This window comes from Rousettus aegyptiacus, unplaced genomic scaffold, assembly GCF_014176215.1.
Source record: "Rousettus aegyptiacus isolate mRouAeg1 unplaced genomic scaffold, mRouAeg1.p scaffold_m13_p_5, whole genome shotgun sequence".
NCBI lineage: Eukaryota > Metazoa > Chordata > Mammalia > Chiroptera > Pteropodidae > Rousettus > Rousettus aegyptiacus.
In genome coordinates, this window is record NW_023416308.1 from 62555566 (window position 1) to 62571844 (window position 16279).

A 16279-nucleotide genomic window follows, 5' to 3' on the forward strand; every position below is an offset into this window, starting at 1 on the left:
GCAATTTCTGATTTTGAGTTATGGCATCATCCCTGTGGTTCTATACCTCCTAGCCCCAATACTTTTGTAAATATACTCCATATTAAGCCCTCTTGAACACTCTTATTAACTTGAATGTTATCTAGAGCAGTCCCCAACCTATTTGGCACCAGGGACCAGCGCTCCGTTGAGAATCTAATGACTGATGATATGAACTGGAGCTGAGGTGGTGATGCTAGCGCTGGGGAGTGGCTGAAAATACAGATGAAGCTCAATTGGCCTGCCACTCACCTTATGCTGTGCAGCCCAGTTTCTAACAGGCCATAGACTGGAACTAGTCTGCAGCCCAAGGGTTGAGGACCCCTGATCTAGAGGACATAACTACTAGTCGATGAGCTAGTGGACCTGGGCAATCAGAGGCATCTTTCTTTCCCCTCACAAACCTTCTTTGGAATGTACATTTTGCCCACTGTTCCCACAAAATTTAACAAAATAGAAATAGCCAGAGCTATTTCTAAGGATGCAGCCTTGAGAGAGCAATGTTTTCTTGAGACTATCTGGATGGTATATATGACTGAACTCAGTTAAGGCCTCTATACAAACTTTTAAGATTATGGCAGATGGGTGGGACGATCAACTCATCTTGTAGCCTCCCAGGACAAGCCTTGGATGCAAGTTTTCTTGCTTATTTAACCTACGACCTACCAATCTGGAATGGCCTACCTCTTTCTTCAGTCTCTCTTTGTCCTCTATGTGTGTGGGGGCCAGCTACATATTTCATTGCGAGAACTCCTAAGTTTGCAAATCAACAACCATCTATTCATCTATTCTTACGGTGACTCTGAAAGAGCAACTGGGGTAAATCATCGAGAAATTTCAAAATATCAAGGAAAAAGAAAAGCACTTCAAAGTTACTAGAGAGAGAAAGAAAACAATAGCAGCAAAGACTAAGAGCCAAATTAGAAATTCTTTTCAACAAAGCTTGCTAACAGATGACAAGAGAACAATGACTTAAAATATTGTTTTAAGGGAAAACTTTTTCAAATTTAGAATTCCACTCCCAGCCAAGTTATTTTGAGGACAAAATAAAAACATTTCATACATTGAAGGATTATACTCTTTTTACCACGAGTCTATGCACCCTTTCTAATAATGGGACTCTGGTGAAATCTTGATGAAAACCAAGAAGAAAGATAAAGAATTTTAAATTGTGACCAAGTCACAATTTGATTAAAATATATCCTGTAATAACAGTTTATTCAGAAGTCTAAAAACACAACTATTGTAAATTGCAAAAGACAGAAGACTCTGTGAAGACAGTCCTCATGAAAAAGAAACGAAGTGGATTATAAGCAGTAGAGTGATTAAAAGTTGTTTCAGAAGTCATGGTCCAAATGTGAAGAAAATAAAAGGTGCCACATGAATTAACAATATATAGGGTAAAACACTAGTGAATCAATTTGATCTTGCTAGTGGAAACATTCTCCTGAGGAGGGAGGAGAGGTGGAATTAAAGGTAGGAGCAATAATATCTTCATTGTACATAAAAGTCAAGGTGACTTTCCAAAGTTGATGAAACAGTATTAATAAATAAAAAAAAAATTAGAAGGGAACTAAGAATACAGAAAGCAGGGCAAAATAAATTTAAATTTATTGTTTTAGCAGGAATTAAGATGTAATACTTTAAATTTATAAACTTAGATATAAAATAGCTGATATCTAAAAGAGCTAGTATCTTCAAATTTTAAAAACCAGCTACTTTTAGAAACTGGGACAGTTTTGGAAGGATGTCTAGTAATATAATAGGGGACATAGACTTGCTTTTCATGATGACTCCTTTCGTATGATATATTTTATCATGTACTTATTATATGGTTATATCGACACTTAATAAAAATAAATATCTTCAAAAGGTACACGCAAAGAAATACAATGAGATGTGTTATAAAGTGTTAAAATGAAAGACGCTGAAATATACTTAGGGACTATAAGAAAGAGAGGTCATTCAGAGCTAAGAAAATCAGAGAAAACTTCATGAAGGAGGTGATTTTAAATTAAAGTATATTTTTGGTAAGAAAGTATGAGAATCAAGCCATTTCAGTCATGTGTGTGTGCATGTGTGTGTTACACTAACAAAAGCTAGTGGCTTGAGAAAAATCAGCAGTGCATTTTCCCTATGGTCAGAGTTAGCTATAAAAGCCAAATGAAATTAAATTGTAGTGAAGTAATTACAAATAATGATTTTTGACCGTCTAACACCTAGCTGGTTGAGTGGCACACAGTGGACACTTAGTGCATGCAGGTGATTAGTTACTAAATGAGAGAATGAATTGCAATGATTAAGAAATTACTTAAGGAGAGCATTCACATATGCAAAAAAGGCATAACTTGGTATATAAAATATATCAATATATAATATGACAAATGTGCCATAGATTGGAAAAAGCTCTCACATAAATTTCAAAGCTTACAAGACAAGGCCATTATCAACTTTGTGTTCTATAAACCATCAAGTGCATATAAGGCTCAGTAAGAACAGAGGTAATGAACTGATAGTATCTGGTCTTTGTACTCAACATCTTTTCAGATACTAATTGGAGAGCGGTTTAAGGTAAGGTAACAAGCAACTATGCTGAGGAAGTCCAGATTTAATATATAAGCTACAGAAACAAAACAAAACAGAATTGACTTAAATTCTAAGCATGGGAAGACTATTAGAATGGGCTGACTTCTCATGAAGGGGTTTTCTGGACATAATTAAATCAGGAAATATTGCTCTCTGCATTTCTACTTTTTCAACTACAGGTTTTGCAGTTGGGGAAAAACGTAGTTTTATAATTTTAACTAGATCATTGTTAGTCTGGAAACACATCTACCTGTTCACTATCATATTCCCATACCTATACAGTGCTTGGCCCAGAGTAGTTGCTTTGTTGATAATTCGGGGAGAGGAAAGCAACAATTACTGAATTTCTGACTTATTGAGTTACTTCAAAATTGATTTCGATGTTCTCTGCTTGAACAACTTCAGTGATGGTGAATTCACACTGGCTGGAAAAAGGCTCTTCCATTTCTAGGTACTGGTATATGGTTCATATCCCTCCTACCTCCTGGCCTCAAATCTGAATTACTGCCCTAAATATGACCTCCATAGTACAGAATAAATAGGATATTATTCCCTGCCTTATTTTGAATTCTATATATCTTTTGAATGAATTGACTTTTTGATCAACCCTGCCAAGGAGTTTACCCATATTGAATTTATAATTATTTTTCATACATTTTCCACATGCATGAATATTAAACTATATCTTATTTATCTTGTATTTACATGTACTGTGAACCAAATAAAGTATTTTATAGTTACCCTTATTTTATGAGGAATATTTTTTCTAATTAAAGAATTGGGTATAATTTGAATACAGTAAAGTTTGCTTTTTCTGCTTTACAGTTCCGCTAGCTTTGACAAATTTGTACAGCCATGTAACCACTATCTCAGTCATGATAAAGAACAGTTTATTGCTCAAAAATATTCCCCAGTGCAGTTTGTCAACAAGTCTCCTGCTCTCGTGCCTTGCAACTGCTGCTGTGTTTTCTGGTCATATAATTTTGCCTTTGCAAGAATGTCATTTCAGTGACATTGTACAATATGTAGGATTTTTACTATGGCTTCTCTTATTCAGTATAATACATTGAAGATTCATTTACAGTGTTGCATCTAGCAGATGTTCCTTTTGATTGTTGAGTAGTATTCCGTTATGCAGAAATACTAAAATTAGTTTTATCCATTCTCCAGTTGAGAGATACTTGTTCTTTTTCTATAAATGTGATTTGGAAATATCTTCTCCCTTTTCATTTTCCTGACATTGTCTTTTGAAGAGTAAATGTTTTTGATTTTGATAAAGTTTAATTTATCAAGTGTTTTCTTTAATGGGCCATACTTTGGCTGTTGTAGCGAATAAATCATCATTTAGCTCAACACAAAGATTTTCCTTATCTTTACTTTTAGAAGTTATATAATTTTAGGTTTTACATTTAGATCAATGATTGATTTTGAGTTCATTTTTATATAGAGTGAGAAGTATGGATTGAGGTTCATTTAAAAATACTTTTCCCATTGTTATCTCATTGTCTCAGCACCATTTGTTGAAATGACTTTCCCTTCTCCATTGAATTACCTTTGTAGCTTCATAAAAAATTAATTGGTACTATATGTGTACATCTATTTCTTAGAGTCTCTATTTTGTTCCATTTATTTCTATGTCTCTTTTCTCCAACATCAGACTATACTTTTATAGTAAGTTTGGAAATCAGGTAATGTGAAACTCCCAACTTCATTCCCTTTTTTCAAAATGTTTTGAATATTCCATTTTTTTCCTCTCTATATACATTTTGAACAAGTGGTGATTTCTAAAAAAATTCATCTGGGATTTTGATTGGGATCATGTTGAATCTATAGATCAGTTTGGGGAGAATTAACATATTAACAATTTTGAACCTTCCAGTGTATGAACTCTGGTAGGTCACTCCATTTATTTAGATCCACTTTGATTTCTTTCATCAACATTTTATAGTTTTTAACATACAAATCTTACAATCATTTTGTTAGATTTTACATAAACATTTTTTCTTGAGTGCTATTGAAAATGGTACTTCAAAAAATTTAAATTTGTGATTGTTCACTGCTAATATATACAAATATAATTAAATTTTTTAATGCCATTGTATTCTTCAACTTTGAACCTCAGAAAATAGCTCTAACCACTTTTCTGAAGTTTCTTTGAGATTATCTGTATAGACAATCATATCATTTGCAAGTAGAGACAGTTATCTCTTCCTTTCTTATGTGTATGCCTTTTATTTCTTTTTCTTGCATCTCTATTATATTTTTCTATATTTAGCCCATTGTTCTAGACTATCAAGAATTTTGAGATCATATAACTGTCACCTAGTTTGTTCACTACTGCTCAAAAAGTTCACTAATTTCTCATCTTATTTTTTATTCAAAAGTACTGAACCATGTAGTTTTTGTAAAAATAAATAAATAAATAAATATATAAAGCAACACACTTCTCATTAGGAGAAATTTCAAATGAATATAGATGTGGAAAAATAATATAATGAACACCTGTACCCATCGTAGAGCTTCAAAAGTTATCAACACATGGCCAGTCTTGTTTCATCTGTCCCTCTGTTTATTCTCTCTTTGTGGCTCAACCATTGTGTTATTTTTAAAGCATATCCATATGACGTTATTTTCAGATAGAGATTTGACAGTGAACTCCTCCACTATGTTGTCAGCTATCCAACATTGGGAATGGTGTCTTATCCATATTTTATATCACTGGAATAGCTCAGCATCTTGTACATGGAATATATGCTGAATAATTTTTTGTTGAAATAAATTTTTATAGAATCTTTCATTTTAGAAAATTTTTTGTCTCTTTGCTTTTTGAAAATCAGTCTAGCTTTGAGTTTCATATATTTAGTTACTTATACAATCTTCTTTTTGAATGACAAAACAAAATATAAGCAATTTATATGTGAGTATCAAAGCATAATAATGCAGTATACTCTCACTACCCAACTCAAGAACCAGAATTTTACCAAATTACTGAAGCTGCTATGCTCCCTTCAAATCCTCTGTGTTCTATCTTTATCCAGAAGTTATCTGTATTGTGAATTTTATCATTCAAAATTTAAATAGCATATAGATATAAAGATATATCCATTCTTAGAAAGGATATTGTTTAATTTTGCTCATTTTCGAGGCTTATAAAAATGCTATCATATTGTAGTGAAGTTGAATTATCATTATTTAGAGAATTCAGACAATTTGCATTTTATGCAATTATATATACAGTTAAATTTAAATATACTATTTTACTTTCTATTTGTCTGCTCTGTTTTTTTGTTCCTTTTTTTCTGATTTTCCTAACTTTTCTTCTGGATTAATTGAACATTTTTTGGATTCGATTTACTTTTACTTGGTTTGTTAGTTAAATCTCCTTTATAATTTTTTTGGTGATTGCTCTAAGGGTATAATGTCTTTTAGCTCATTATAGTCTATCTACACATTATATCACTTCATATGGAGTGTATGAACCTTATGACAGAATACTTCCATTTATTCCCTCCCACTTTTTGTGCTATTGTTGTCATCATTTTACTTTTTATATGTTACAAACCCTGTAATACATTATTATTTATCATATTGTGCACTATTTTTTCTCTTAAAGTTATTAACAATAAGAAAATTTTTTGTATTTACTCTAACTTTTACCATTTCTGATACTTTACATTTTTTCATGCAAATCATAATTTGCATATGATACCATTCTTCCTCTGCCTAAAGAACTTTTAAAAAATGTATTGCCGTCTACATTTGCTGGCTTCATGTTCTTAGCTTCTGTTTGTCTAGGAGAGTCTTTGTTTTGCCTTCCTTTTTGAAGTATAACTTTGCTGAATACAGACTTCTGCATTGACAGCTATTTTCTTACAGCAACCTAATTATGATACTCTATTGTCTTCTAGCTCACAAAATTTCTGATGAGAAGTCTGTTCATTCTAGAATTCCAACTACATATGTTAGATTATTTGATATTAAATCACACCTCTTGGGTATTGTGTACTGGTTCATTCTCTCTCTGTCTTTGTCTCTTTCTCTGTCTGTCTTTTTCCCCTCTCCTTTGATCTTAAGTTTGGATAATTTCTGTTAAACTATCCAAAAGTTCACCATTCTTCCTTCACGCATATGCAGTCTACTGATATGTCTGTTGAAAGAATTAGCTCTGATATCAAGTTATTATTTATAGCTTTTCTATTTGACATTTTAATAGTTTCCACCTCTCTGTTAAAATGCCTCATCTTTTTATGTATGTCATAAACCATTTCCATTAGATTCTTTAGCATATTAATCATAATTATTTTAGTCTCTATCTGATAGTTCTAACACTTGAATTATCTCTGAGTCTGATTCTAATTATTGCTTTATCCCTTGACAATAGGTTTTTTTATCTAGCTATTATTTTGGTCTGTTTCATAATTTTTTATTGAATATGGGACATCACTTGTAGATAGTAGAGAGTGGAGTAAATAACATTTGTCTAGAAATGCACATGCCTCTTTTCTCAGACTTTTAGTATGGGGGTTTATTCAATCTAGTCAGTAGTTCAACTGATTTTCTGTTTTGTTGTTATAGTTACTTTCAGTATACTATAGACTTCAAGTTCCTCCAACAGTGAATAGCCATTGCTCTGATTTTCCTGTAGGGCCTGGGGTACTGGATGATTATTTTCTGTGTTCCTTCTGCTCTACTCTCAGCTTTCAGGAGTCTCAGCATGTCTATATTGCAGGATTCTCTCTCCACAGTCTTCTCTCTTCCTCAGGGGTAGAATGCTATTACTTGTTGCTTGATATTAGGTTTTATTAGGTTTGTTGTGGGACCAGGGAATATTTTTATTCTCCTTGGCCAGTCTCATCTTTAGCCAGGACCTATGGATCTGGGCTTTGGGTATAGGGCATTCTCAGTCTGTTCCTGCCAACTGTAGTTATAGAAACCAAATTGCCTTGTGTCTGTGGCTCATAGTGGGCAGGATTTCCTGACTCTCTCTTAGGGGAGCAGACTTATGCTTTGTATTGGTCCAGGACACTGGGACATAGAGATTTTTCTTTCTCTCCTGAGGAAGACAATTTTGTTTCTACTCTTCCCCAAGAAGCTTTGAAGTGGCAGGAAGGGGAGTGTCCTACTCTTTCTTCAGAGGCAGATGGTTTTTGCTTCCTTCTCTTTCCCTATGTTCCTAGATAATAGGAAGTTTGCTGCCCTTTTCCAAGTGGATTACGATTTTTGCTTTTTATGGAGATGGGTGCAGGGAAATAGATGGTGTTTTGTGCCTGAATCCAAGCAAAAGCTATTCACCTTCTTCATATCTGCACCACTGAAGGGAGGTGCAGGGAAATAGATGGTGTTTTGTGCCTGAATCCAAGCAAAAGCTATTCACCTTCTTCATATCTGCACCACTGAAGGGAGGTCTCTCTGGTCTCCTGTCCTGTCCCTAATCTTTCTTGAGAGCACTATTGAAGCCCTGTGGAGAAAAGCTGATATGTGAGTATTAACTACCCTATATCTGGGGCTCCTAGTTATTCAGAACTTACATGCTAGCCCACGTTTAGCCTTTAGGAATATGTTAAAATTTTAGCTGATTTCTTAACATCTTTCTGGAGTGGCCCATTACTTTTCTAGTGCTCTGAGAAAGGTAAAATAAATTCCATGTTTTGTTTCTCTTTGGAGAGGCTTGCCTCTTAGGCAAGTTCAATTCTTGTGGTTGCCTTATGACCTCAGCTCTCTGATATGTTCAAGGAAAGTTATGATTTTATATATTATCTATACTCTTTTTGTTGTCATTAGGATGGGAGCAACATTGTCTTGCAGCTTTCTATAACTTAAATGTAAGCGGAAATTATATGGCTTATTTTCTCCACACAACATTATGTTTTTAGGATTCATTGATGTTACTACATGTAGCTACAGTTCATTTATTTCCCCGGATGTATAATATTCTATCATTTGTATATACCACATTTTATTCATTCTCCTGTAAATAGGCATTTGGTTGTTTCTAGTTATTTTTACGAATGACGCTGCTTTAAACACTCTTAGTCATATCTGTTGGTGCATTTTTTGTCAGATCTCTAGCTTATATATTGATGAGAGGTTTAGCTAGATTGTAAGATATTTATGCTAATGTTCAACCTTACAAAATAATGCTTTTGATCTTTAATTTATGCCTCTACACCTTCTGAACAATAAAGAAAAGCTGCACACATCACTTACATTTATCATCTTTCCTTTTTGTCATCACTATGTCTATCTTTCCTTTCTTTATGATTTCATGAGTTATAATTTCTCTTGTTTTTTTATATGAATCTTGGCTTCACCCGTGGTTTATGATCCAGCTCTTGTTTTCTGGTTTTGATGTTATTACTTCATTTGACTGATATTTGACTTGGCGCTTCCTAAAATATTTTGGCTAAGACTCACTACTGTAGCTTATATTGTGTTGAGCTATAGAATATAATATCTCTTATTTTATTAAGGCCTTCAATCCTCATCTTCAGCTCTGACAAATTGAGACAGCATCCTGAGTATTTACTCTTTGGTCGTGCATGTGTGTGTGTGTTACTGTTTGAACATTTGAGGTTGAAATAACTCCATCAATAATTACCCTTAAGGTAACCCTTTTGGTAGACCTCATTTCACTCTAGAAACTAGTTTAAGTTTTACGTGGTCACAACTCCAAACCATAGTTCTCTGTTTTGTCTTCAAGGATATTAAAAAAGATAAGTCAATTTTGTTTGTTTGTTTATTTTAGATTCCACATATAAGTGAAATCATATGGTATTTGTCTTTATCTGACCTATTTCACTTAACATAATACCCTCTAGGTCCATCAATGTTGTTGCAAATTGTAAGATTTCATTTTTTATGGATGAGTAATATTCTATTGTAGATATGTACCATGACTTCTTTATCCAGTTGTCTATTGATGGGCACTTAGGTTGCTTCTATATCTTTGCTATTGTAAATAGTGCTACAGAAAACCAACAAAAACAAACTAGTAGATACGGAGAACAAACTAGTGATTCCCATATGGGAGAGGGGGTTCGGGGCTGGGTGAAAAATGTGGAGGGATTAAGAAGTATAAATTAGTAGTTATAAAATAGTCACAGGATGTAAGGTGCAGTGTAAGGAATATAGTCAATAATATGGCAACAACTATATATGTCAAGTGGGTACTAGACTAATCAGGGGGATCATTTTATAAATTATGTAAATGCCTACTATACTGTATACCTGAAACTAATATAAAATAATATTGAATGTCAATGCTAATTGAAAAAGAAAAAGAAAAGAAAGATAAGTCAAGACTTAGATACACAGTTCAGGACAAAGTGATCTGTATTTTGCCCTCAAACTACGCACCTCAGAGAGCTGGCTTTATGAGGCATAAATAAGATACTGTTTCTGCTTTGGTCTCCTTGCAGTGAATCTGTGAGCCAGAATTAGAGTGCTCATGGAAGGCATTAATATTTGGGGCATAATATGTATGAGAACAAATTTAATGAGAGGTTGTGTTTACTCTCTTACTGTCAGTTGTCTGGGAATATATTTTATAATAACAGAAATATAGGTAAGAGCAAGATAGAAGTTATGGTAGGAACTAAATAAACTCTTATTTTCTACATGCTATGAGTTTCATTTTCCCTGGGGAAATATTAATTCAAAGCAACTATGAAGTACAGAATTCTCTTCCCTCGATAGTTATAAAATTAGGAGAAACCATGGTCTGTGCTCTCCATAATCTGTGCTCTCAAGAAGATTAGAATTTAACAAAAATTAGTATGACAACCAACACCAGTGAATGCATCAATAAACACATGGTAGAAAACAAATATAAATAAGTAAGGATATGCAGAAGGATATAACTCGGTGTTAAGGAATGTTGGATCAGAATAGGCTGGGCAAGGATAGTTCAAGACTGAGCAGCCTCATCAAAAAGAGAACATGGCGTGAATAAACATTTTGTTATCCAGAGATATGTTTAAAACTCGAGATTTTTCTGTACTGAAAACTTGTCCAAGTACTGTACTGGAAGCAGCTGATGTCCTGCTGAAATATCTTTTACCAGGCCAGTACGTCAGGTCTCTAGCTGTTGTAAATGTTGGCTGCAGAGTGCTCACAGCTGCCCCTCTCTGGAGAATTGTTTGAATTCAGGGATCAAAAAGAATGGTTCCCAAAAAAGTAGCATTAATTTTACCTGGAAACTTGCTACCCCCAAAATACTGAATCAGACACTCAAGTGATGGAGCCCAGCAATCTGTGTTTTATAGAACTCCATGTGATTCTGAGTCAGTGAAGTTTGAGGACTGCTGTCCTAGTTGATGGGAACCACATTGTCTTGGAGGCTAGGTACCACCTCTTCCCTAGCTTCAAACCTGATGACTGATACAGAGTAGAAAAGACCAAACTCTGTTCTTATGGAGAGAAGGCAGCTGCTCTGTGGTGTGATTTATGCTCTAGAGAAGCAGTCAGAAAACCATAGTCTTTAGGCCAAAAACTAGCTCACTGACTGTTTTGTAAATAAAGTTTTCTTGGAACAAAACCAGGCACATTTATTTTGTTGACTGTGGCTGCTTACATGCTAGAATGGCAAGATTGAGTAGTTTCAAAAAAGGCTACCTGACCCTTTACAGAAAAACCTTGTTGACTCTTGTTCTAGAGTCTTGCCTATTCCCAATGCATCAGACCAACACTAGACTTCACTTGACACCATGTCCTTGCTTGGTTCTCTTTCCTTCTCCATTCTGTTTCCTTCTTTTCCTTATGGATTGTATCCAAACCTCTGCCCCAGGCTCTGCTTCCTGATAAAGGAACCTGACAAGTACACACACATGCTTCTTTATTTTTCTGCTACTTTTTCTGTGTTTGCATTGGCATTAGAGAGCTGTGATATACTATAAACTTGCCCAGTTAGCAGACCTCTCCTAGTTGGTCTTTTGGATCAGAGATACTCCTCTCAGAAAGAGATGGTGTTTCTCATCTCTACAATCCCAGTTTTCTTTCTACCACTTCTCTAATAGTGTCAGTGACTGCCTGAAACTGCCTTTATTACCTTGATGTAAGGGTCACATGTTATTATTTCATTTGTATTTATAATTTATAGAGCAAAGAATTTTCCATGAAATTCCTTACCATATGATATCTGATTTAACCAATATCCAAGGACCTCTGGAAATACAAATAAAATTAAAATAGAAATACCCCAAACCAGTGATGGTAAAGTATGGACAGGGGTTGAGCTAGGATATTATTGTAATTTATTAATTTAAAAATGATACAGAGAAAATATTTTGTCTACAGTTTGCTAAACGTCCTACTAAAGGAATTAATTTTTTTTAAAGTAGGACCCAGGACTGCAATCTACATTGAGTTGTTTACTTTCTTGATAATGAAGCAGCACTTTTTTTATTATAGTGATGTTTTCATTGCGTGATATACTTGCAGTTGATGCTTACAATAATATTCATGGTTTCTAATGCAGTATGTTTTAAAATATTTTCTTATTGACAAGCTGGAGAAGTAAAGCTAATACACAAAAATTAAAAATATAATTAGTGTCAAGAGTTGAAATAGCAAAAGTCATTTTCTGGAAGGATAAAAAGCTGAAATGAGACAAGAGAAAGAGACATTAATGAAAGAGGATCAAGCATGAGGAGGTTGTACTTTAATATTAACTGAGGATTTAGGCTGGGTTGAAGAGTGAAGAGACTCTTCTTCTCTATGTTTAGAGAAAGTTAATGATTTTATAAAGTTTGTGGCTATTCCTCAGGACACAAAAAAAGGAATACTTTGTTTATTCCTTTTTCTCTGTGGTCAGAGGACCACTGTAGGATTTTCAAATGCACGGTTTCATATGGCTTACAAGTAGGTGTCATGTGTATGGTGGAAGAATGATTTCTTGGTCAAAACAAATTTTATGAATTAAAGTTTAATTTCAAATGAGTTTGTTGATGAACTTTGGTTAAGAATTTCACATTTGAGGGACTTTTACCAAAACCCTTTTCAGCTTCCCAGTTGATTAAAAATCATTGTTGAATATTAATAGAGTGGGTAGTGGAACATTCAAGATTTATAATTACATACTCACAGCCATTAGATTTTAATATAGTAATTCAAATCTTACAATGATCAATATAATGGAATAACATAATAAAATGCTTACATTTGTATACCATTTAAAAATTCGTTCAAAGTACTTTCATGTCTTTAATTTTAATCTCACAAAAATACTGCAAGGGGGAATAGGAAATTAATTAATCAAGTTCAAAATAAGCTTATAACAAAAATTAATGTTTATCCCTCCCCTAAGATGGCAGCAGCCAAAGATGAGTTCCTGCTGCCTCGGCTTCCTGAGCTCTTTGAAACCAGCAAGCAGCTTCTGGACGAATTAGAAGTAGCAGCCAAACCCATCGGTTCCTGGATAATCCAAGAGAAGGTATTGAAGGGACTAGACCTCCTTAAGAAGGCTGCCAAAATGTTACCTAAACTTGACTTGTTCAGCCGAAATGAAAATTTGGAAGAGATTACTTCTACTGACCTGAAGTACCTGATGGTACCAGCATTTCAAGGAGCACTTGCCATGAAACAGGTCAACCCAAGTAAGCGTCTAAATCACTTGCAGTGGGCTCGAGAACACTTTTTAAACTACTTAACTCAGTGCCAATACTATCATGTGGCAAAGTTTGAGTTGCCCCAAACCAGGAACACGTCAGCTGAAAATAACACTGCTGGTTCCTCCATGACCTATTCTAGCCTCGTTTCTATAACTTCTCAAAGACAGGCAAAAATAGAGAGATACAAGCAAAAGAAGGAGGTGGAGCAAAGGTTGTCTGCACTGAAATCTACTGTGGAAAGTGGTCAAGCTGATGATGAAAGTATTCGTGAATATTACCTCCTTCACATCCGAAGGTGGATTGGTATCAGCTTAGAAGACATTGAGAGCATTGACCTGGAGATAAAGGTCCTGAGAGAAAAAGCCACCTCAGCAGAGGGGTCATTTTCTAACTCATCTCGTCAGGACAGGCCTCCAATGAAGCCCTTTATTCTCACTCGGAATGCTGCCCAAGCCAAAGTATTTGGAGCCGGTTATCCAAGTTTGGCATCTATGACAGTGAATGACTGGTATGATCAGCATCGGAAATTTGGAGCATTATCAGATCAAGGAATAGTCAAGACAACATTAGAGGTCAAAGGAGCAGCTCAGGAACAGGAATATCAGGAACCAAAGGAGGAAGAGGATGATGAGCAAACACTACATCAAGCTCGGGAGTGGGATGACTGGAAAGACATCCATCCTAGAGGCTATGGTAACCGACAGAATATGGGTTAGTCCTCCCACAAGTCAGGACCACAGGGGCCTCACACATCTTCCCTGTGAAGGAAAACTGTGCGGTCTTCCCCTCCGCAGACTCCTGCTTCCCTTCTGTATCATAAAGACAGAGATACTTAATCTTGCTTTGCATTCAATAAAGTGTCAAGCAATGGTATATTTGTACCCTAGAAGATGAACCAGCAATCTTGTTTTGGCATTATTATGCTCATCATGATGTATTCCAATTTCTTAAATGGAAAGAAAAGGGTACTGAGAATGACTTTGTTATAATCGATGGCTGTATGAATGTTCCTTAAAAATAATAAAAGTCCCTTCTATTACATAAGCCTTGCAGAAAAATAAATATATACTAAAAATTAATGTTTAATAGATATATAGTAGTATCATAAATAGGAGCATGTACTTTGGACAAAACCAGAAAGATGTGGGTTCAAATATCAGCCCTGACACTTACTAGGTCTGTAACATTGTTATTTGACATACCTGATTCTCATCTTTAAAATAAAATACACCTAATAGCATATATGTAAACTACTTTGCATACAGTAAATATTCAGTGAATTTTGGTTCTTATACTTATTCTGTTATATGTCTCCAAAGTTTGAAAAAAAGATAAAAAGCAGCTTCTAAGTTAAACATCATGTAAAATGGATAGTTGATGAATAGAACAGAAAAAAATGCTATCTAAAAAAATAACACACCAAAAATAGTGCCATAAACCTAAGGTGAGTTAATTTTTAAAGTATGTATGAATTTGACTTTGAGTTTCCTAATATCTAAAAGGAAACCTCATTAGCTACCTTATGTTCACTATAGACAAAAGTTTATAAACAAAAAAAATTTTTTCTTGGAATTAAGTTAAATGAGGTAAATTTCTGTAGGCCTTTTTAAAAACTGATATTTGCAAGCATAGTAGACACTGCCTGGCTACAGCTTTACAAAAACAACAGAAATACTGATGAGACAGTTTTTGTATCGACCCTCAGTTTTGCTCAGGGCAAAACTTTGTATCATCAATCAGTGAAGGCATTTCTATGGAGAACTGAGATAATTTGGTCCAAGTATATTGCTTCTTGATGATCTAACTTAAAATATGGCAAGCTTGGAGAAAATGTATTTAGCATGTCCATTAGACTGTTTTTCAAATACTGGATGTCTTAAGCTGCCCTTGGCAGGTGCAGGCTCACAATTCTTGATTGAACTCTCTAACAACTACCCGTGGTGCAGCTAATGTGAAAGTTGTATGCTTAGGCACCAGACATGAAGGAGGCAGAGTTCTCATTATGTTATGAAAGTTAAGAGCTTTACTTAAATTTTTGCCAGCTCAGAGGGCCAACCTATTTCACTAGTGCATTGGGGAGCAAGAGTATTTGTAGGTAAGGTGCCTGTTTTCCTTACAAAAGAGTTTTGACTTTTCTCAAGCACTTGCAAGAAATCCTTAGTTGGTTGTATTCTTCAAGTTCTGTCTCTTTTAATGCACAGAGGATGAATTTCATCTTCATATTACAGAGGTGAAGTGTTTTTCCTAAGACTGCATTTAGTAGCACAGGCACTACTAGAACCTTCATTGTCTGATTCCCTGGACCAGAGTGGTTTACAGTAGTGTGCATACCTAACCTGCTAAAACAATCCAATCATAATTCTGCCTTAGCATTACTACTTCTGCCATTCTTTCTGGTTCAATCCATTTCAGATTAAATTTTTTAATAATCTTGTTTCATGTCATAAAATCTGGTTTTATATATGTATTTCCATGGAAGAAATTTTTCATACTCAGCTAGTTATCCTGATGTCAATATGTTTTCAAGGCCTTTGGCTCAGTCATGTAGAGTGGACCTGATTTTTTTAAAAAAAATGTTTCATATTTATGTTGCTCTTGTAAATATTTTCATGTATTTTTATGAATCTTTTAAGAGTCCATAATTTCAAGATTTGAAGAACAGGATGTACAGCCACGCCGTTCACATATTTGACTCATAAATGGAGTATAACAATGCAGGTGGTATATGTTTGAGATAAAAAAACTGATGGTTATGCAATATCTGCTCACTTATTTTTAAGATTCTTTTTCTACTGATGATGATGCAGCTTCCATATGCAATACCTCTGACACAGTGATGGGGGATTATGGCAATAACACATTAGCTTAATAGTCAATCCAATGTTGCACCTGGACTCTGAATGTAGTATTTCTTTATCATTATCTGTCTTATATAAGAGAAAATTTCCCAGACATGGGAAATATATCATATTCTCCTGGGTCTCATCGTAAAATTAAAATTGGGAAGTTATAGCCTTTATCTTTATGGTATTTTTTATTACAAAAAGTCTAAGTTCCGAAATGTTCAA

At 34.6% G+C, this 16279-nt stretch overlaps 1 protein-coding gene across 2 annotated transcripts in view; it reads left to right on the plus strand.

The window, feature by feature from the left end:
• Positions 1 to 14252, plus strand: part of LOC107517677 (immunoglobulin-binding protein 1-like) — a 49571-nt gene extending 35319 nt beyond the window's left edge. For both annotated transcript variants that reach the window (XM_016158666.2, XM_016158664.2), the window contains exon 2: positions 12908 to 14252. In XM_016158666.2, the coding sequence (XP_016014152.2) occupies positions 12908 to 13927 (1020 nt within the window). In that variant the 3' untranslated portion in view covers positions 13928 to 14252. The remainder of the gene's footprint in view (positions 1 to 12907) is intronic.
• The last annotated feature ends 2027 nt before the right edge of the window (positions 14253 to 16279 follow it).